Genomic DNA, 21,794 nt, shown 5'->3' with positions numbered 1-21,794 from the left:
TGAATACCAAGAGGCATCTCAGCCATTCATAAATGATCCCCCCCCGTACAATCACCAATGAAAGAAAGTTTACAAATCTTTTCAAATGGTGCAGATAGCAATCTCACTTACCTTCAGCAACCTGTAACAGAGCAGCAAGTTCAGCTGGGATTTCCAGCAAGCCAATATCCTGCAGAGGGATAGAGAAAGACATTAACTGAGGTGGTGACAAGGGATATGTGTGTGTGGGTGTTAATGTGTGTGGAACTGTGTGTGTGCATTGGTGTGCGCGTGCGTGAACAGAAATGGCTAAAGGACACTGGAGTGTGTTTATCTGGCCTTACTGCAGGAACATCTTAATGAGAGATGACTGATACAGGATGGATGATATTGTATTTGAAGCTATTAATTGTTGATTGGGGTTGCACTGACAGTTAACAACAGTGCTTGATGGTGAGTGAACCTCGTAAAATTCAGTTTTTAATTACACTTGAGGATATTCCAAACATGCAGACGTGATGGGCCGAATGGCCTGCTTCTGAACTGGAGGGATTCGAAGATTCTATTCACAACTTTTATTTGAAGTCTCTGAGCTTTCTAGAAAAGTCTTTAAAATTCTTTCCAGCCCTTTGAAAACCTTTGTTTCCATTCAATTTAAGTCTAGTCCTTTCAATTGTCATTTGATTGACAGCTTAATGGTTTTCGATTCAGCCTCCAGTCAGCGGTGTTTCCCTTCACACTTGAATGCATCTCAAGTACCCCCATTGTTCCTAATAACAATGTTTACACAAGAGAAGAACTGAAAAGCACTTGGCTCTTTTGATGTTGCTTGCAGCTGCTTGAGGTCACAGCTGCAGGCAGCTTCAAACCAGATCAACCCTTTGCCCCCAGCTCAAGCCCACCCAACCCCCCAGGACCCTTGGGGGACCCTTCCTCAGCAGTCTTGCAGCAGTAGAGGAGCACATGGGCACTGGACCTACCCCCTCGGGGTCCAAAGCAGCAGGCCAGTGTTAAGATACCAGATCGGAAGCTCCAAGGTATATTGTGAAGCCAGACTCAACCCTAACAATTTTTCTATTATGCATTAATGAGAGGGTATGAAGTTTCACTCCAAGCATGATTCTACTTACACACTGGGAAGCTTTTATCAAAACAAATTTTATTTAACGACACAGTTTAACTATAATGGAAGAATTAGCTTAACACTTAACAATTGAACAACATGACAAGATACAATTCTTAACTGCTCTATCAATATGAGTTCCAATTCAAGCAACATTCCTCTTATAGACTTAAACTCCCTCTTCTATTAGTTAGCAAACCACAGGCTTACTTGCTTGCCTTCGGTTGCCGTTTTGGAGCTTTCAAACAATCTCCAGAGAGAGAGAGAGAGAGACAGACAGAGAGACACATCCTCCTTCTTCCAGAACTAGGCAGTAACTGCTTGTTTTAAAATGAGAAAGAAAGTGTGTATCTTCTCTGCAAACTTAGCTCCTCCCATTAAGCACATAACTCTGTTTCTGTCAATCAACATCATCAAAACTGAAATCCCAGGGGAAATCCAAAATAAACACAAAGGCATTAGCCCTGCTTAAACAAACACTTCATGTACATATCTTGTTCTCCCAGCTATTAATTTAAAAGAGTTCTTAGATAAATCAGCACCCTGCAAAATAGAGCTGAACTTTAAACATACTCCCTACAAGAAACGTGATATAAATATATTTCTTAAAGGCACTTTATCATCACACCAGGTGTCAGTGCCAAGGTGCCGGGGCAGTGCACCGTTGGCATTGTCAAAGTGCGGGGCCTGAAAGGGGGGGGGGCCTGAATTGGGGTCTGAGATGGGAAGGGGGCGCAGAGAAGAGGGCTGCGTGGGGTTTGGAGGGGAGATCTGAGAGGGAGAGGGCTGAGGGGGGTCTGAGGGGGTTGAGAGGGATCTGAAGGGGGAGGGGGCTGAGCGGGGCAGCAGGGGGGGGTCGGGTCACCCTCATGCCTGCATTGTGTGGAAGGGCGGGGTGACCCATTATTTGAGTGCTGAGGGGAGGATGCCCGTCTTTGCTAAGGAGTTGATGGTGCTCCCTTTGAGGGTGGGTCACAATTTTGGTTTGGTTGGGGGGTGGGGGTTGTCCTTTAGAAATGGTGCCCTGATTTCTGAAAAGCCGAGCTGGCTGCTGTATTCCACGGGATGCATAAATTTGCATCCATCAGATGGGTGAATCCCATCTGACTGACGCTAGCATTGCCAGCGGGAAACATTCTGGTTATCCCGCTGCATGGACACTTTGTCCGAGTCCTCTCTCGATCCATGCAGCTATGTCTCTGTAATACCATGTCCTTTAATTTGTTCAACTAATTTAGGGTACACACTCCTTCACTTTGATTTTAAAGCCCCAGAATTTACCAATTCATATTTCTCTGCCTTGAATTGTATCTTCCACCTACCTGTCCATTCTGCTAACCTGTATCTCCTCTGCTATAAATTCCTGCAGCAACTGTCTTCTCCACCTATGTCAAAACTAAATAACCGAAAGATAAGGCAGCTCCTTGTACAGATCCACAGTCACACTGATATTCACATCCTGTTAAACTGAAAACATCCATTTCTTTGCTCTCTGCTTCTCCTTCATGATCTCTCCATCCATGAATTTCCATTATTACCAGATGCCTTAATTTTCACAACCAGTTTCAGTTTTGGCGCTTTATCAAACATCTTCTGAAATTCACATATAAAATATCCACCACATTCTTTTTACAAAATTACTGTGATATTAGGAAGAACAAAGAGTGAGGAATATGTGGAATAATATGCCAGGAAAATTAGTAATATTAGCCATGGTGGAAGAGTTGAAGAATTGGATTTACTGCCCTAGAGTTTGAACTTTGATGAGCCAAAGAACTTTTATTCTGACGTAAATTTTCTTATGTTCTGATGCAATACCCCAACATTAAAAATAGAGCAGAGAAATATGGTGCAATGGTGGGCCATATAAACTGAGTGGTGCAATGGCTGATGAGTTTCTGGGATTTAGCAAACTTCAACAATAAAGTTAAAGAAGGGAACAATCCAATATCACTATTTAACCCAAAGGTTGACTTAAGAAGAGAAGTTCAATGGTCACGTGGACTTTGTGAACAATCTGTTAAAGCTGTAATCAGCAAATCACTGGCAGTAAGGCTCCAGAGTCTCGATAGAGACTCACAAAAGAGCTGTACTCTCTCTTCCATTTACTCAATGTTTTCCTCATTTCTATTTAGAGGGAACAAACTGTGCTCAGTTTTCATAACCATCGTAATCATAGAACATAGAACAGTACAGCACAGTACAGGCCCTTCGGCCCTCGATGTTGTGCCGAGATTTGTCCGAAACCAAGATCAAGCTATCCCACTCCCTATCATTCTGGTGTGCTCCATGTGCCTATCCAATAACCGCTTGAAAGTTCCTAAAGTGTCCGACTCCACTATCACTGCAGGCAGTCCATTCCAGTCCAACCACTCTCTGAGTAAAGAACCTACCTCAGACATCCCTCCTATATCTCCCACCATGAACCTTATAGTTATGCCCCCTAGTAACAGCTCCATCCACCCGAGGATCATCTAGAATCATAAAACAGAAAATGTGTCTGTAGAATTTAAAATTATCATCTTCGAGTGCGAGTGAAATTCTGTCAGGATTGCTCTTGAATAGAGTGCTAACAAATATGATAATATCCTATCAGAGGCTTGGTGCAGGATTCATACAAAGTGAAAACTTGTCAATGCAATTTTGCAGCATAGCAGAAACAGTGGAAATGGAACAAGCATGTTTACTGGTGTAGGTTTATCTTACTATGTCCTTTCACCCAAACAGCAAGTCAAAGCTCTGGATGCTGCTATCCACAATTACTGCCTGGTCAAGTTCAACAACATCATTTGCCTCTACAAGCTGCTATCCTACAGGTTGACTGTTAACAATGCCAACTGTCCAGCTCAAACCATATCAGGCATGGCACCCAGGTTAATCGGGCCACATGCCCAGGAGATACAGTGAGAAATCTATTAAAGGGTGTCCAAACAATATTGCACAGCCAATCTTCCATGCAAACCATGCAAACAACTGATTACTCAATGCAAAGCAAAGCATTCCAACTAATCACTGTCAACACTACCAACAATTGCCCCATAACAATCAAGGTTATGGAGCAATTGTCCTAATCCACGTTGTTTGCCTATCAGGTATCAAGCTTTTTATTGAATGTTATTCCCGCAAGTCCTCCACTTCCTCCTTGGGCCTGAAGGCAATAGCAAATTCTGTAATTGCCCAGTCAGTCACCTGATCTAGCCCCATTCTGTTCCTGACATCAGCTCTGTTTTTACATTAACAACCTCAGCTGCTTTCTTTCAAACTTTTCAATAATGTGCCCACAGATCTTACTTTTACAGAATTAACTCCAACAACTTTTTCTGTCCATGTCATTCCACAATAAGAACATAAGAAATAGGAGCAGGAGTAGGCCATCTAGCCCCTCGAGCCTGCCCCGCCATTCAATAAGATCATGGCTGATCTGAAGTGGATCAGTTCCACTTACCAGCCTGATCCCTATAACCCCTAATTCCCTTACCAATCAGGAATCCATCTATCCGTGATTTAAACATATTCAACGAGGTAGCCTCCACCACTTCAGTGGGCAGAGAATTCCAGAGATTCACCACCCTCTGAGAGAAGAAGTTCCTCCTCAACTCTGTCCTAAACTGACCCCCCTTTATTTTGAGGCTGTGCCCTCTAGTTCTAGTTTCCTTTCTAAGTGGAAAGAATCTCTCCACCTCTACCCTATCCAGCCCCTTCATTATCTTATAGGTCTCTATAAGATCCCCCCTCAGCCTTCTAAATTCCAACGAGTACAAACCCAATCTGCTCAGTCTCTCCTCATAATCAACACCCCTCATCTCCGGTATCAACCTGGTGAACCTTCTCTGCACTCCCTCCAAGGCCAATATATCCTTCCGCAAATAAGGGGACCAATACTGCACACAGTATTCCAGCTGCGGCCTCACCAATGCCCTGTACAGATGCAGCAAGACTTCTCTGCTTTTATATTCTATCCCCCTTGCGATATAGGCCAACATCCCATTTGCCTTCTTGATCACCTGTTGCACCTGCAGACTAGGTTTTTGCATCTCATGCACAAGGACCCCCAGGTCACTCTGCACAGCAGCATGTTGTAATTTCTTTCCATTTAGATAATAATTCAATTTGCTATTATTTCTTCCAAAGTGAATAACCTCGCATTTGTTAACGTTATACTCCATCTGCCAGATCCTCGCCCACTCACTCAGCCTGTCCAAATCTCTCTGCAGACCTTCTACGCCCTCCACACGATTCACTTTTCCATTTATCTTTGTGTCGTCTGCAAACTTTGTTACCCTACACTCAGTCCCCTCCTCCAGATCGTCTATATAAATGGTAAATAGTTGAGGCCCCAGTACCGATCCCTGCGGCACGCCACTAGTTACCATCCGCCAACCAGAAAAGCACCCATTTATTCCGACTCTCTGCTTTCATTAAATCCTTTTTGACCAAATAATTATGAGTTGCAGCGCTCAAACACTTGCTGACCTTTCTGTTGCATTCAGGGTGCAGTTTGCACATCAGTACAATGCTGTTGATCATACACATTGCTGCACTGAAAGGAAAGCTACATCAGTAAGTGAGGGAGAAAGAAATAGAAAGATATTTAGATGGGAGGAGGCTCATGTTGAGCATAAACACCAGCACTAGCCGGTTGGGTAAAGGTTCCTTTTTGCATTGTTACTGCTGTAATTTTGTGTAAATATTCCATCACAGTTTGTTTTTACACATTTATTTTCATTGCACCTTCTGAAATTCCTCTGCTTTATTAAATTTCTGTATATTATAAGACTATCTGATATTATAAGACAATCCAAGTTGCCAGCCTTATCTTCTTTCCATGTTGTTGACTCTAAAGTCACATTTTTATTACCATGGACATCAGCTTTTGTTTCCCATCCATTTTCTAAGCATGGCAAATTTCCTTTTTCTGATATCTTTTATCTCTCATTTGTATCTGCCACCTGTTCTGTATCATCACTGGAACTTGGGTTTCTGAGATCAAGTACCAACTGACTCAAGAACAGCTTCTTCCCTGCTGCCATCAGACTTTTGAATGGACCTGACGTGTATTAAGTTGATCTTTCTCTTCACCCTAGCTATGACTGTAACACTATATTCTGCACACTCTCCTTTCCTTCTCCCCATGTACTCTATGAATGGTATGTTTTGTCTGTATAGCGCACAAGAAACAATACTTTTCACTGTATCCCCAATACATGTGACAATAATAAATCAAATGAAATTCTTGCTCAGTTTGTTTCTCGTAATGAATGCAGAGTACACTTTGGAATGATTGTCCTGGCATTTCACATTCCTGAGGAGATCTCCATGTTTACATGCCTCTCCCTTTCTGGCCTCCTGTGCAAAGCCAATTTCCTTCACTGAGCTATTGGCAACATTGTCTCCTGCTGTCTCGGCCCTAAGCTCCAGAATTCCCTCCTTTAACCTCCCTGTCCCTCTCCTCCTTTCTCCATAAACCACTCTCTTTGATCATGTTTTTGACCACCTGGGCGCATTTAATGCAAAACTAGGCAAGCATATGAGAGGCAGAGGGGATCAGTACATATGATGGCAGATTTAGATGAGAAAAGATGGGAGGAGGCTCATAAATTTTGGCATTGACTGTTTGGGCCGAACTGAAGAAGCCTCGAGGTGGAGGAATCCACCAGAGTGAGTGGAAGAATATTGCAAGATCCCCAAATGATGCAGAGTAAGAAAAAAAAAACCTGGTCAGATCACAAAGATGGGTCAGCAAAAATCCAAAAATTGCAAGCCCCTAAGTGACACGGTGTAAAGAATGCAGGTCAGTTCATGAGAGAGTGAGCAAAACTACGGAAATGTTTAGATCCTGAGTGATGCAGAATCAAAAAACCAGGCTAGTTTACAAGATGGTGAGCAAAAAAAAAGAAGCTGTACTTACATCCTGCACTGAAGTAGAAATAACAAAATTAATTAAATAAAAATCAACTGGCAGAGTTAAAGAGAGAAATTTGCAGAGCACAGAAAAGTAAAATGAAAAGTTTGCAGAGTTTAAGAGAAAAGGAACCCGTTCCAGTCAGCTCCCTGGCCTCTTGTACACAGAAATGAATTGTTGCTATATTAGAAGTTCCTGCAGTTACAACACAGACTGAGTAAACTCATCCAGGAATTTTGGAAATGCAGAAATCTTAGTTTTAAAAGTACTCTGTATTGAAATGAAATAGCTTCAAAGATTTTTCAAGATAAGGAGAACATATTTTGTCCTAAAGTAAGGCAGAGATTTAGCCATGCTCCAAGCCCAGTGCAGTACAAAAAGCTGGAACACTGTCCCCACTTGGATACATTTATTGTAAAATATACCTACAAAGCCTTTTAAAAAAGAATTGGGCCAAAAATCTCCCTAGCAACAAGTTTCAGAGAAAAATAGAGGGAAGTCAGATGTGTCCAGCAAGTATAACCGGAATGGGAAAAAATGGTTACTGCACAAGTAACCTTAAAGAGGCAACAACATTTGAAGAGAGGCAATTCCCAATAAAGCATCCTGGAGTGTGGGAGACAGTATTGAAGTAAGCAACAAGATTGTTGCCAACCATGCCAGTACAATGCACGAGTTGAAGAATGAAGCCAAGCAGGTGAAAAAAAGTTTAAAGTTTATTTATTCGTGTCACAAGTAGGCTTACATTAACACTGCAATGAAGTTACTGTGAAAATCCTCTTGACGCCACACTCCGGCGCCTGTTCGGGTACACTGAGGAAGAACTTAGCATGGCCAATGCACCTAACCAGCACGTCTTTTGGATGTGGGAGGAAACCAGAACCTCCAGAGGAAACCCACGCAGACGCAGGGAGAACGTTCAAGCTCCACAAGCTCCTTGAGAATCGAATCTGGGTCTCTGCTGCTGTGAGGCAGCAGTGCTAACCACTGTGCTGCCTGTGTGGAGAACAAAGAACAGTGAAGCACAGGACAGACCCTTCGGCCCACCAAGCCTGTGCCAACAACTGATGCCTTTCTAAACTAAAGACCTTTTGTCTCTACGTGGTCCATATCCCTCCATTCCCTGTCTATTCATGTATCTGTCAAGCTGCCTCTTATACGTTGCTATTGTATTTGCTTCTACCATTTCCTCTGGCAGCGCATTCCAGGCACTCACAACCCTCTGTGTAAATAACTTGCCTCTCACATCTCCCCGAAACTTTCCCTCTTTTACCTTAAATCTATGTCCCCTAGTAATTGACATTTCTACCCTGGGAAAAAGATTCCAACTATCCAATCTATCCATGCCTCTCATAATTTTGTAAACTTCTATCAGGTCACCCCTCAGCTTCCGGTGTTCAAGTCAAAGCAAGCCTTGCTTGTCCAATCTTTCTTTATAGCTATTACCCTCCAAACCAGCCAACATCCTAGTAAACCTTTTCTGTACCCTCTCCAAAGTCTCCACATCCTTCTGGTAGTGTGGTGACCAGAACTGTACACAATATTCCAAATGTGGCCTAACTAAGGTTCTATATAGCTGCAACATGGCTTGCCAATTTTATACTCAATGACCTGACCAATGAAGGCAAGCATGCCATTTATCTTCTTAACCACCATATTCACTTGTGTTGCCACTTCAGGAAACTGTGGACCTGTACACTTAGATTCCTCTGTATATTAATGCTTCTAAGGATTCTGCCATTTACTGTATACTTCCCTCCTGCACTCGACCTTTCAAAATGCATCACCTCGCATTTGTACAGATTAAATTCCACCTGCTATTTCTCTGCCCAAGTCTCCAGCCTATATATATATCCTGCCATGTCCTCTGGCAATCTTTCTCATTATCCGCAGCAGGTGGCTGTTAAAGAAGGAAAGCTACCTGAGGTCACTCAAAAGAAGCAAAATATCAAAAAAGTAAATGAATCTGTGCTCCAGGAAAATGTTTGCATCAGAGCTGCTCGTTAAGGTTTGAGACGTAAGATTGACACTGATTCAATGAAGCATTGAAACTCAGAATGAGCTGTCAAGAGATCAACAAAAATAAACAGAGATAGTCACGGGTGAGATGCCTGAAGGTTGGAGGGTGGCAAATGTTGTGCCTTTGTTTAAAAAGGACTGCAGGGAAAAGCCTGGGAACTACAGGCTAGTGAGCCTCACATCTATGGTGGGTAAGTTGTTGAAAGGTATTTTGAGAGACAGGATCTACAGGCATTTAGAGACGCAAGGACTGATTAGGGACAGTCAGCATGGCTTTGTGAGTGGAAAATCATGTCTCACAAATTTAATTGAGTTTTTTGAAGGGGTAACCAAGAAGGGAGATGAGGGCAGTGCAGTTGATGTTGTCTACGTGGACTTTAGCAAGGCCTTTGACAAGGTACCGCATGGTAGGTTGCTGCATAAGGTTAAATCACACGGGATCCAGGGTGAGGTATCTAAATGGATACAAAATTGGCTTCTTGACAGAAGCCAGAGGGTGGTTGTAGAGGGTTGTTTTTCAAACTGGAGGCCTGTGACCAGCGGTGTGCCTCAGGGATCAGTGCTGGGTCCACTGATATTTGTCATTTATATAAATAATTTGGATGAGAATATAGGAGGCATGGTTAGTAAGTTTGCAGATGACACCAAGATTGGTGGCATAGTGGACAGTGAGGAAAGTTATCTCCGATTGCAATGGGATCTTGATCAATTGGGCCAGTGGGCTGACGAATGGCAGATGGAGTTTAATTTAGACAAATGCGAGGTGATGCATTTTGGTAGATTGAACCAGGGCGGGACTTACTCAGTTAATGGTAGGGCGTTGGGGAGAGTTACAGAACAAAGAGATCTAGGGATACATGTTCATAGCTCCTTGAAAGTGGAGACACTAGTGGACAGAGTGGTGAAGAAGGCATTCGGCATGCTTGGTTTCATCGGTCAGAACATTGAATACAAGAGTTGGGACGTCTTGTTGAAGTTGTACAAGACATTGGTAAAGCCACACTTGGAATACTGTGTGCAGTTCTGGTCACCCTATTATAGAAAGGATATTATTAAACTAGAAAGTGTGCAGAAAAGATTTACTAGGATGCTACCGAGACTTGATGGTTTGAGTTATAAGGAGAGGCTGGATAGACTGTGACTTTTTTCTCTGGATCGTAGAAGGCTGAGGGGTGATCTTATAGAGGTCTATAAAATAATGAGGGGCACAGATCAGCTAGATAGTCAATATCTTTGGCTGAGGGGTGATCTTATAGAGGTCTATAAAATAATGAGGGGCACAGATCAGCTAGATAGTCAATATCTTTTCCCAAAAGTAGGGGAGTCTAAAACTAGAGGGCATGGGTTTAAGGTGAGAGGGGAGAGATACAAAAGTGTCCAGAGGGGCAATTTTTTCACACAGAGGGTGGTGAGTGTCTGGAACAAGCTGCCAGAGGTAGTAGTAGAGACGGGTACAATTTTGTCTTTTAAAAAGCATTTAGACAGTTACATGGGTAAGATGGGATAGAGGGATATGGGCCAAATGTGGGCAATTGGGACTAGCTTAGGGGTTAAAAAAAAAGGGCGGCATGGACAAGTTGGGCCGAAGGGCCTGTTTCCATGCTGTAAACCTCTATGACTTGATGACTTTAATTGATTGCTCTTCAAGGTAGAATGCAAAAGGAATGTGTGAACATTCAGAAACATGAAGAAATGAAGACTCTTAAACAGCAGAATGGAAACACAGCGGATAAAACTGGAGGAAAATTTGCTGAATTACAGGAAAGCTCAAGATGAAGCAAGCAACTTTGTGAAGAAAAGGAAAACCTGTCAAAAGTTCTTCATACGCGACAGGAATCCCTTATAGGTCAAAGTTTATTCTTCTGGAAGATTACAAAGAGAAGCAAATGAATTTGACATCAGTCTGAAGAAGCTGACGAATTGGTCAGTGGAGCAGAATCAGCATTGTTCCATATTCCAGCAAGAAGCCGAAATAGACAAGAAACAGACTGAAGAAGCAGGTGATTGAAAATGAGGAAACACTGAAAGGAAAATCCGTGAAACTTTCCAAGCTGAGAGTGGACAATGAAGATATGAGTAGTACAATTACACAACTGAAATAGGTTCAGACTTTACTGGAGGCAGACTTGGCCATCAGAGAAGTCAAAGTGAAGGATATGGACAAGGTTCTACTGTGCGCAGAGAAATAAAAGGCAGAAATAAGATTGGAAAATGTAAATCTGACCCTGAAACATCAGGACCTAGCAGAAGGAGAGGCACTGAACATCTCAGATGTAACGAGGACCATTAAGCTGAATGAAAAAATTCATAAGTTTGCAAAAGGATTTGAGAATAAAACGGCAAACAGGCTGAGATTGTGAAACAAGTGGAAAGGAAGATTCCATTTACGAGACATGTACATCCAGCAAGAACAGAGTGGACACTACGGAATAAGAAAATTCAAATCCACTCCAGGAACGAACATTCCCTTTGGAAGGAATAGAACAAACACATGGTGTCCGAAAAATGCAAACTAGTTGTTAATAAAGAGAAACTCGACTTGAAGTAGCGCAAAAGGTGAATCAAATAAAGATAACCAATTTCCGGAAACTCAGAATATTACTACAATTCCTCCCAAAATAAGAACAATAAACAGTTCATGATTAGAAACAAAGAAAATAGCAGCAGGAATAGACCATTCTGCCCTTTCCCACCATTCAATGTGATCATGGCTGGTCCTCTATCTCAACACCTCTCCCCATACCCCTCGACCACTTTAGAGACTAGAAATCTATTTCCTTCTTACATATATTTTCAGTGACTTGGCCTCCATAGCCTTCTGTGGCAAAGAATTCCATATGTTCACCACCCTCTGAGTGAAGAAGTTTCTCATGTCAGTCCTAAATTACCTTCCTAGTATACTGATACTGCAATGCCTTGTTCCAGCCAGAGGAAACAATGGGGGTGATTCTCCGACCTTGCCACGCTGTTACGAGATTGCACCGATCCCAGAGAATAACACGCAGACATAAAAATCGGTTTTGCACCCAAAGCTAAACAGTTTGTGGTTCTCCCGGCCTCTTTCTAATGGCGCGAACCAGTTACACCCTTGGCTGATCAGCAGATTTAACATAGTATTTAAATATGCACAGCCTGTTCAAATCCCAGCGCACAGATTCACCAGCCTTTGGCACGATAATGGCGAGAATCACTACTGGTCTCTACAAGCAGAGACCTGGCGTGATGGTCAGGGGCCAGTGAAGCCCCCGGGTGGTTGGAAGCATGGCTGGGTACTTCCTATCAAGCAGTACCCAACTGACACACCGGCGGACCCCAGCAGTGGCCATCGGACAGCCTGGCAGTGCCACTGGGCACTATTGGGCCAGGTGGACACCAGTGTGCCAGGCGCAGTGGCAAAGGGGTGGGGCCTGAGTGGGAGCCATGACAGGGGGGCTATGAGGGGGGAGGGTCTGATGGGGGGGCAGTCATGCAGGGGTAGTTAGTGAAGGCACTCTTAAGAGGGACATGTTGGGGGTCTGTATGTCTTGATGAGGGCTGGGGGTGGTCATGTCAGGAATCGGGCAGGGGGACCCATTGAGTTGGCCCCAATGCAGGTAACTCGTGTCGGGAAGGGGTGAAAATGCTGTCGATGAGTGGGGGGAGGGAATCTTTTGGGAGAATTCCACCCAACGCCCTGCCTCCAGTCTGACCAGCTCTGATAGAATTTTATACCTTTCAACAAGATCACTCATTCTTCTAAACTCAAGTGAATACAGGCCCAGTCAAGCCATCTCTCATCATACGACAATCCTGCTATCCCAGGATTTAGTCTGGTGAACCTTCGCTACACTCCCTCTATGATAAGTATATCCTTTCTTAGGTAAGGACACCAAAACTGCACACAATACTCCAGGTGTGGCCACGCCAAGACCCTGTACAGCTGCAGTAAGACATCATTGTTCCTGTACTCAAGTCCCCTTGCAATTAAAGGCAACATACCAACAAAGTTAACAAAGAACAGTAAAGCACACGAACAGGCCCTTCGGCCCACCAAGCCTTTGGAAACTAAAGACCTTTTGCCTCTATGCAGTCCGTATCCATCTATTCCCTGCCGATTCATGTATCTGTCAAGATGCCTCTTAAACATTGATATTGTATCTGCGCATGGCAGGCACTTACCATACTCTGTGTAAAAACTTGCTTCTCATATCTCCTTGAACGTTTCCCCCATTTACCTTAAACCTATATCCCCTAGTAAATGACATTTCTACCCTGGGAAAAAGACTCCGACTTTCCATTCTATCCATGTCTTTTGTAATTTTGTAAACTTCTATCAGGTCTCCCCTCAGCCCCCAATGTTCAAGTGAAGATAAACCAAGTTTGTCCAATCACTCCTCAGAGCTAATGCCATTTGTCTTCCTAGCTGCTTGCTGTACCCACATGCTTGCTTTCAGTGACTGGTGTACAATGACACCAGGTCCCTTTGTACATCAACATTTCTCAATCTATCACCATTTAAATAATATTCAGCCATTCTGTTTTCTTTCAGAAGTGGTTAACTTCACATTATCCTACATTATGAAATAGTGGAGCTGGTGAAATAAGACAGCGAGAAAGAGTGAGACTGACAGCGATAAATGAGAGTTGTTGGTGAGGAGTCATTGAGGAGCATCTGGGAAAACCCAGCTCGGTCTCCATAACTGCAGAGGGGATTGTGAGGACCAAGTGCTCAACCAGAGGAAGAGCAGCCAACAAATACCAGTTCAGAAAGCGAAGTGGGGCCAACCAAAGCTACTGATGGGTGAGTAAGTCCTGGTAAGTATTTTTAATCTATTAAAGTAATTCATTGCTTAATACTGAGGCAGGGTTTAAAGAAAGAGTATAGAATATTACTGTACAATTATAATAGAAGTCATAGAGTCATAGAGTTGTACAGCACAGAAAAGGCCCTTCAGCCCATCAAGTCTGCACCAACAATAACGACCACAAAAGTTGCACTAATCCCATTTTCCAGCACTTGTCTCATATCCTTGAATGTTATGATGATTCAAGTGCTCAACCAAATATTTTTTAAAGGCTATAAGATTTCCGGTCTCCACTGACTTCTCAGGCAGTGCATTCTAGATTCCCACCACCCTCTGGGTAAAAGAATGTTTTCTCAAACCCCCTCTGAATCTCCTTAGATACCCTAAATCTATGCCCCCTCGTGATTGACCCCTCAACCTAGGGGAACAGCTGCTTCCTTTTCACCCTGTCCATACCCCTCATAATCTTAAACACCACTATCATGCCCCCCTCAGCCTTCACTGCTCTAAAGAAAACAATCCAAACTATCCAGCCTCTCTTCATAGCTCAAGTGCTCCATCCCAGGCAATATCATGGTGAATCTCCTCTGCTCCTTCTCCAGTGTAATCACATCCTTCCTGTAGTGAGGTGACCAGAACTGCACACAGTACTACAGCTATAGCTTAATCCAAGCTTTGTACAGCTCCACCATTACCTTCCTGCTCTTATAATCTGTGCCATGACTGACAAAAGTAAGTTTCCCATATGCCTTCTTAACTACTATTCCGCTAATTACTTCCTCAAATAAATTCCAGCCAAATATGATTTCCCTTTCATGAATCTATGTTGACTTTGTCTAATCCTGTTGATACTTTCTAAGTGTCCTATAATCACATTCTTTATAATAGACTCTAACATTTTTCCTGCTGCTAGCCTCTAATTCGCCCTTTTCTCCCTCCCTATTTTAAATAGCGGGGTTATGTTTGCCACCCTCCAATCTGCCGGGACTGTTCCAGAATCTACAGAATTTTGGAAGATATCGACCAATGCATCCCATGGCCACTCCTTTGGTACCCTGGGATGTAGATCATCAGGCCTTGGCGATTGATCGACTGTCAGTCTCATTAATTTCTCCTACACTATTATTTTAGTAAAACTAATTTCCTTCAATTCCTCCTTCTCACTAGACCCTTAGTTCCCTAGCATTTCTGGGAAGTTATTTGTGTCTTCCTCCATGAAGAGAGAACTAAAGTTGTTGTTTAATTGCTCTGCCTTTTTTTCAATATAAACATTCATATTTCGGACTGTAAGGGACCTACATTTGTCTTCACTAATCTTTTTCTCTTTACATTCTTATAGAAGCTTTATTTAAATATCCAAGTTTCAAAATCTCATCATTAAGACATCTAAAGAACCCGCAATATAACAATATCTGTCAGTATTTGATCAGTAGTTGGTCTGAGACTCAAAGTGATTCCATCAGAGGGAGAGCTGGCAGATAAATGTGCTAAAGGAGTGTTCACTTTCACTTCCCTTCATTCCAGGTCTTTGATACTGATAGCCGGACCCATTTTATATTGGTTTCAGTTCTCTATCAGTAACTTCTCTTTTGCTGTAATCTTGAGCGCATCCAAACTCTGCGGCTCATATCTAAACATGCACCAAGTCCCGTTCTCGCGTCACACCTGTGTTTGTGAGCCTCTGTTGGTCAAGCAATGTCACAATTTTCAAGTTCTCATCCTTGTTTTCAAGTTCCCCCGAAGCCTAGTCCCTGCTTGTTTCTGTAATCTCCTTCAGCTCCACACCCTCCAAGGTTTTCCGCTGATCTGATTCTGGCGATGGTTCCTTCGGGCGTCTGGATTGAACCAATCTGATTTTAACCTTTACTGATGTCATATTTTCTCTGGGTAGTTTAGAGTTAAAACCAATGCTGGAGTGATCAATGTGAGGAATAAACACTCTGATAGAGGGGGTAATGGAGAGCAGTGATTCTAGATTCAGTTAATAAGTTAAGTGATATCGTATTAAAGACACTAAAATCTCTCTGACATTCCTCATCCAGAATGATAGTGTTATTCCTGTTTTTCGGTAGTCATGGCTGTTGACCAAGCTTTGGTTTTATTTTGCTTTTAATGATTGTTTCCTCTACTGATTTATAAAATTGTCAGTTTTTTGAAATGGAGAAGGCCACTAGTTGAAGTTAAATTTCCATCAATCACTTCCCTTAAAAATAAAACTCCAACAGCCTTGCCCATTTTCCTGTCAGAACCACTCCAGTGTCCAAGCATTCAGCTTCAGCAACATCAGAACAGGTAGGAAGGAGACACTTTAATCTGAGGAGGGGACCTGTGCATTACTGTGGTTTATAAAACAGCTAGTGTCATTGTTGGAACTATTAAACACCCCACAATACTGAGTAAAAAGGCAGACTCACCATTCCCACTGCTGTTCCTCCACCTTTGCTGCTCGAAAACATCCTCCGATGCCACAGTGCTTGGAGCAGCTAATGACAGAAATGGTAAGTATGAGTCTCACACACCCACCCAGCCAACACCAACTGTTTCCTTTCTATTTGTTCATCTCCAACTTCACTCCCATACTCCCTTCTGGAAGGCTCTTGCTGATTGCCCTTCAGTGCCTCACCCATTCATCAAATGTCAATCTGAGCTGCGTGTCTCATAGAGCTATTCCACTATGGGGGGCATCACAGTCACGCCTGATCCTATCTTGACAAACGCCCCTCCCTGCAGGGTGAATGGTTTAACCATTGGGAATGGTACCCTGGCATCTTTCACATCCACCTTAGCTGATGGTGGAATTTTACTCTACTGTTCTCCAACTGCAACCATTTCCCTCACCCCGGACAAACCTGGATTCCTCCTGTTCTGAACGAATGCATCTACTTCACTGATCATTCCAACTTTCATACAAACTGATCAAACTAACACTGTCCCCTACCCACCTTCACCCAGTGTAAACCTGTTGCTCATCTTCTTTGGACCACCCTTGACTCACTCTCTTAACACTTTACTGAAGCAGTTCCCAACAATCTGAATGAGAGACTTCAGCATATTTACTCCAAATAGGTTCAATGTATTTCTGAACACAGCCTAGACACAGTGAAACTCTTCTCTTTGTCAAAACTCCTACTCTGTTGTTTCAAAGTTGTGATAAACAGACACAACACTGAGCTGGTTCTGGACTGAGTCCAGAGGAAGGAGGACAGCCTCTCTCTCTGCTTCCCACACCCACTAACATCAGCTCCTAGCAACCACCCCCAGCACCAACTCTCAGATCTCAAATACCTGCTCTCTTCTTGTCAACTGTTTTAATGTAGATTCCGTTCAGCTTGGGCCCACCACGGGAATTCCTTCCCTCTGTACGGCGCTTGAGCCCAGACTGGGTGTCTCTAGTTGTAAGACACTGAACACATTGCCTTATTGTATCAAAGTCCACACAGAGAAAGAAAAAGCAGGATTTATTGCAGTTGAACTTTGTTCAGTTATTGTCAATGCGTCATTCCAGATAAATGAAAGTGAATTACTTCCCAACAGACTCCACTTCACCAGAACACAGAGCCACACCCTGACCCATGGAGTGGGAGACATTGTGCCAATTACCTACAATAAGATAGTCACAAGGCTTTGGCTTTGTCCATTGACCTGCTCCTTGATCCCTAGTCCCCACTCCCTACTTCCCACCGCTGTTCCCTTTTCCCTGCTCCCCACTCCCTTCTTCCTGATTCATTCTCCCAGCTTCTACTTCTCTGCCCAACTCCACACTAATTCCTGCCCCTGCTGTCTGTAACCCAAACCCTGCCCCCTATCCCCTGCTGTCTACATTGGACAGGCAAGATACTGCTCCTTACCTGCTTGAGTTGGACTTCTCCAATGGATCTATCTATACCATCCACAGAATCTCTACAGTAGGAGGCCATTCAGCCCATTCAATCTACACCCATTCTCCAAAAGAGCATCCCACCCAGGCCCACTCCACACCTGATCCCCATAACCCTGTGCATTTACCATGGCTTTGGATATGGAAGGAAACCGGAGCACCCGGAGGAAACCCATGCAGACACAGGGAGAACGTGCAAACGCCACACAGACAGTCACCCAAGGCTGGAATCAACCCAGATCCCTGGTGCTGTGAGGCAGCAGTGCTAACCACTGTGCCACTGTGTCACTCTATATGGACATCATATACATCACCACTATCTAGACATATATCACCGTATATGTATATTTATATTATAAATATACTTTAGACCACCTACATATAGATATCACAAATGGTTTCGAGTTATTGACTCTTGGTCTAGACCAATTGAGCTAAACACAGCAGAGTCTCAGCATTGGGTAAAATTGCCAGAGTTCTTGTTCTTAACTGCTACTCACTGCATAGGAGAGATACTCAGTGAACGTTGTCGATATAGAGTGAATAAAGTATATTGTTCTGACCACAAAGGAGGTCATCAACTTTTAAAAAGAAATTCAAGCTTCCACTTATTAACTGAAAGAATCATGCCATAATCATCTTTTAAACAAAAATGTTTACTGTACTAGAACTAAACAAAGCAAATACTTGAGTATTAGAGTCATAGAGTCATAGAGGTTTACAGCATGGAAACAGGCCCTTCGGCCCAACTTGTCCATGCCGCCCAGTTTTTACCACTGAGCTATTCCCAATTGCCTCTATACCCATCTTACCCATGTAACTGTCTAAATGCTTTTTGAAAGACAAAATTGTACCCACCTCTACTACTACCTCTGGCAGCCTGTTCCAGACACTTACCACCCTCTGTATGAAAAAATTGCCCTTCTGGACCTTTTGTATCTCTCTCCTCTCACCTTAAACCTATGCCCTCTAGTTTCAGACTCCCCTATCTTTGGGAAAATATATTGACTATCTAGCTGATCTGTGCCCCTCATTATTTTATAGACCGCTATAAGATCACCCCTAAGCCTCCTACACTCCAGGGAAAAAAGTACCAGTCTATCCAGCCTCTCCTTATAACTCAAACCATCAAGTCCTGGTAGCATCCTAGTAAATCTTTTCTGCACTTGGTCCAGTTTAATAATATCCTTTCTATATTAGGGTGACCAGAGCTGTACACAGTATTCCAAGTGTGGCCTTATCAATGTTTTATACAACTTCAGCAAGACGTCCCAACTCCTGTATTCAATGTTCTGACCAATGGAACCAAGCATGCCGAATGCCTTCTTCAACACCCTGTCCACCTGTGACTCCACTTTCAAGGAGCTATGAACCTGTACCCTTAGATCTCTTTGTTCTATAACTCTCCCCAGCGCCCTACCATTAACTGAGTAAGTCCTGCCCTGGTTTGATCAACCAAAATGCATGACCTCTCATTTGTCTAAATTTTAAAAATTAATTAGGGAGGCACAGTGGTTAGCACTGCTGCCTCACAGCTCCAGGGACCTGGGTTAGATTCCCGGCTTGGGTGACTGTCTGTGTGGAGTTTGCACGCTCTCCCCGTGTCTGCCTGGGTTTCCTCTGGGTGCTCCGGTTTCCTCCCACAGTCCAAAGATTTGCGGGTGAGCTGCATTGGCCATGCTAAATTGTCCCTTAGTGTCCCAGGATGCGCAGGCTAGAGGGATTAGCGGGGTAAATATATGGGGTTATGGGGATAGGGCTTAGATGGGATTGTAATTGGTGCAGACTCAATGGGCCGAATTACCTCCTTTTGCACTGTAGGGAATCTATGACTCTATAAACTCCATCTGCCATTCATCAGCCCACTGGCCCAATTGATCAAAATCCCATTGCAATCCTAGATGACCTTGTTCACTGTCCAGTATGCCACCAATCTTGGTCATCTGCAAACTTACTAACCATGCCTCCTAAATTCCCATCAAAATCTTTAATATAAATGACAAATAACAGTGAACCCAGCACTGATCCCTGAGGCACACCGCTGGTCACAGGCCTCCCACTTGAAAAACAATCCTCTACAACCACGCTCTGTCTTCTGTCATCAAGTCAATTTTGTATCCAATTGGCTACCTCGCCCTGGATCCCGTGAGATTTAACCTTATGCAACAATGGTATTGCTGAAAAAAGAGACACAAAGCTATTTTTCTTGCACTTATCAGGACATTTGGCAAGAATACAACTCCAGGGGAGACAACCAATCTATTTTTGTGGTACATGGTATTTGAATTTCAGTGCCAGTTTGATGCCAGGCATGTAGGCCATATGTCCCAAAGACTAGCAGATAGTATCCAACATCCTGAACTTGCTGCTGTTTGCAGCAGGCAAAGTACAGACAGTGCCCATGCTCGAAAAACTCAAAACACAGTGCCCAACCTTAGATGTGATTCCACAATTGGTCAACATTTACTAAATAATCCTCAATGTGCTGAGAGTTGCCCTGACAGCCAATTTAAGATTGTCAGTCGAGCTCGCAGTGGCACATTTGTATATACTGGAAGCTACGTCTATTAACGCAGAGGGCCCTTGATCTTTACAGACAGAAATAACATATACACACCTTGCACCTGTTTCAGTTAAACATTGTAAGTGGCAGCCATTTGTTGGTTCATTCCTCATGGCAATGCCTTGACCAGTCAGAGTGAAGCTGCCTGGTTTAAATTTCAAACAATGTTCGGTAGTTAACTGTCAGTCAACATCGACATTGGAATGACCAGAGTCCACCTGCCAACCAACCTGAACTCAAATACTATAGAAAGTCACTTTTTTCTGCAATACTCAAGTTCTGTACGACTGATTGAACGCTATGGGCTGGGTAAGATGCTGCTAAAATGCCAGCGCCAATATATTATCAGGCATGATGACATCAGGTTGGGATAAAGATCAGGAGCCCGATTGAAATTTCATTAAGGTGAGTATCTAAGCTTACAAATCAGGCAATTGGCCAGAACATTACGTATTGATTGCAATAAAACATTTGTAGAATGAGTTTTACATCAGGTGGGTTTCCTGTTTTTATTAGGCAGCTGTTAGGGCGGGTTTAAATGTTTCAGCAGGGACCAGCGTTTCAGGTAAGCAGAGTTCTGTGACTGCTGGAAGTGCAAGAAACAGTTTCCATTTAAAAGTTATAGAATCATGGAGGTGCTTTGGTGGCACAGTGGTTAGTACTACTGCCTCACAGCACCAGTGACCTGGGTTTGATTCCAGCCTTGGGTCACCGTCTGTGTGGAGTCTGCACGCTCTCCCTGTGTCTGTGTGCCGCGGTTTCCTTCCACAGTCTAAAAATGTGCACGTTAGGCTGATTGGCCATGCTAAATTGTCCCTTAGTGTCCCAAGATGTGTAGGTTAAATGGATTAGCCATGGGAAATGTGTGGGTTATGGACATAGGGCGAGGGAAAAAACCTTGGTAAAATACTCTGTCAGAGATCAGTGCAGACTATGGGCTGAATGGCCTCCTTCTGCACTATAAAGATTGTATGATTCAGCTCATCGAGTCTGCATAGACAAACTCAACTAAATCTACATTTAATCCCACTTTCCAGCACTTGGTCCATAGCCTTGGGTGTTGTGACATTTTGAGTGAACATCATAAGACCATAAGGCATAGGAGCAGAATTAGGCCACGTGGCCCATCGAGTCTGCTCCGCCATTCAATCATGGCTGATATTTTTCTCAGCCCCATTGTCCTTTGCCTTCTGCGGCAAAGAGTTCCACAGATTCACCACTCTCTGGCTGAAAGAATTCCTCTTCATCTCTGTGTTAAAGGATCGTCCCTTTAGTCTGAGGTTGTGCCCTCTGGTTCTAGTAACTTCCACAAACTTCTTCAAGGTTAGAGGCCCTATTCCTCCTGCTGAGAAGTTTGTTTAGACCTTGTCCATCACCCTCGCCTTTCAAATGGGCCTATCATGGATCAGGCACTCTGTGGGAGACACAACCTTCAGTGAAAAGGAGAGGAGGATGTGAAGGAGGATGAGGAGAGTGAGGGGAAGGACAGATTAGGAGGTCCAGAATGTCAACAGTTGCAGGCCAGACCAGTTGCAGGCCAGACCATG

The 21,794-nt window shown here is 43.4% G+C and overlaps 1 protein-coding gene across 1 annotated transcript in view; it reads right to left on the bottom strand.

Moving 5' to 3' along the window:
- Positions 1-21,794, bottom strand: part of myo15b (myosin XVB) — a 520,694-nt gene that overhangs the window by 274,374 nt on the left and 224,526 nt on the right. The window contains exons 28-29 of the mRNA XM_078226038.1: positions 16,222-16,290; positions 112-169 (exon numbers count right to left, since the gene is read on the bottom strand). Coding sequence (XP_078082164.1) covers positions 112-169; positions 16,222-16,290 — 127 coding nt within the window. The remainder of the gene's footprint in view (positions 1-111; positions 170-16,221; positions 16,291-21,794) is intronic.

The sequence above is a fragment of the Mustelus asterias genome, chromosome 12 (assembly GCF_964213995.1).
Source record: "Mustelus asterias chromosome 12, sMusAst1.hap1.1, whole genome shotgun sequence".
In the NCBI taxonomy this organism is placed as follows: domain Eukaryota; kingdom Metazoa; phylum Chordata; class Chondrichthyes; order Carcharhiniformes; family Triakidae; genus Mustelus; species Mustelus asterias.
Note: the sequence above shows the minus strand (reverse complement) of the source record. Positions and strands in the feature narration are given on the sequence as shown.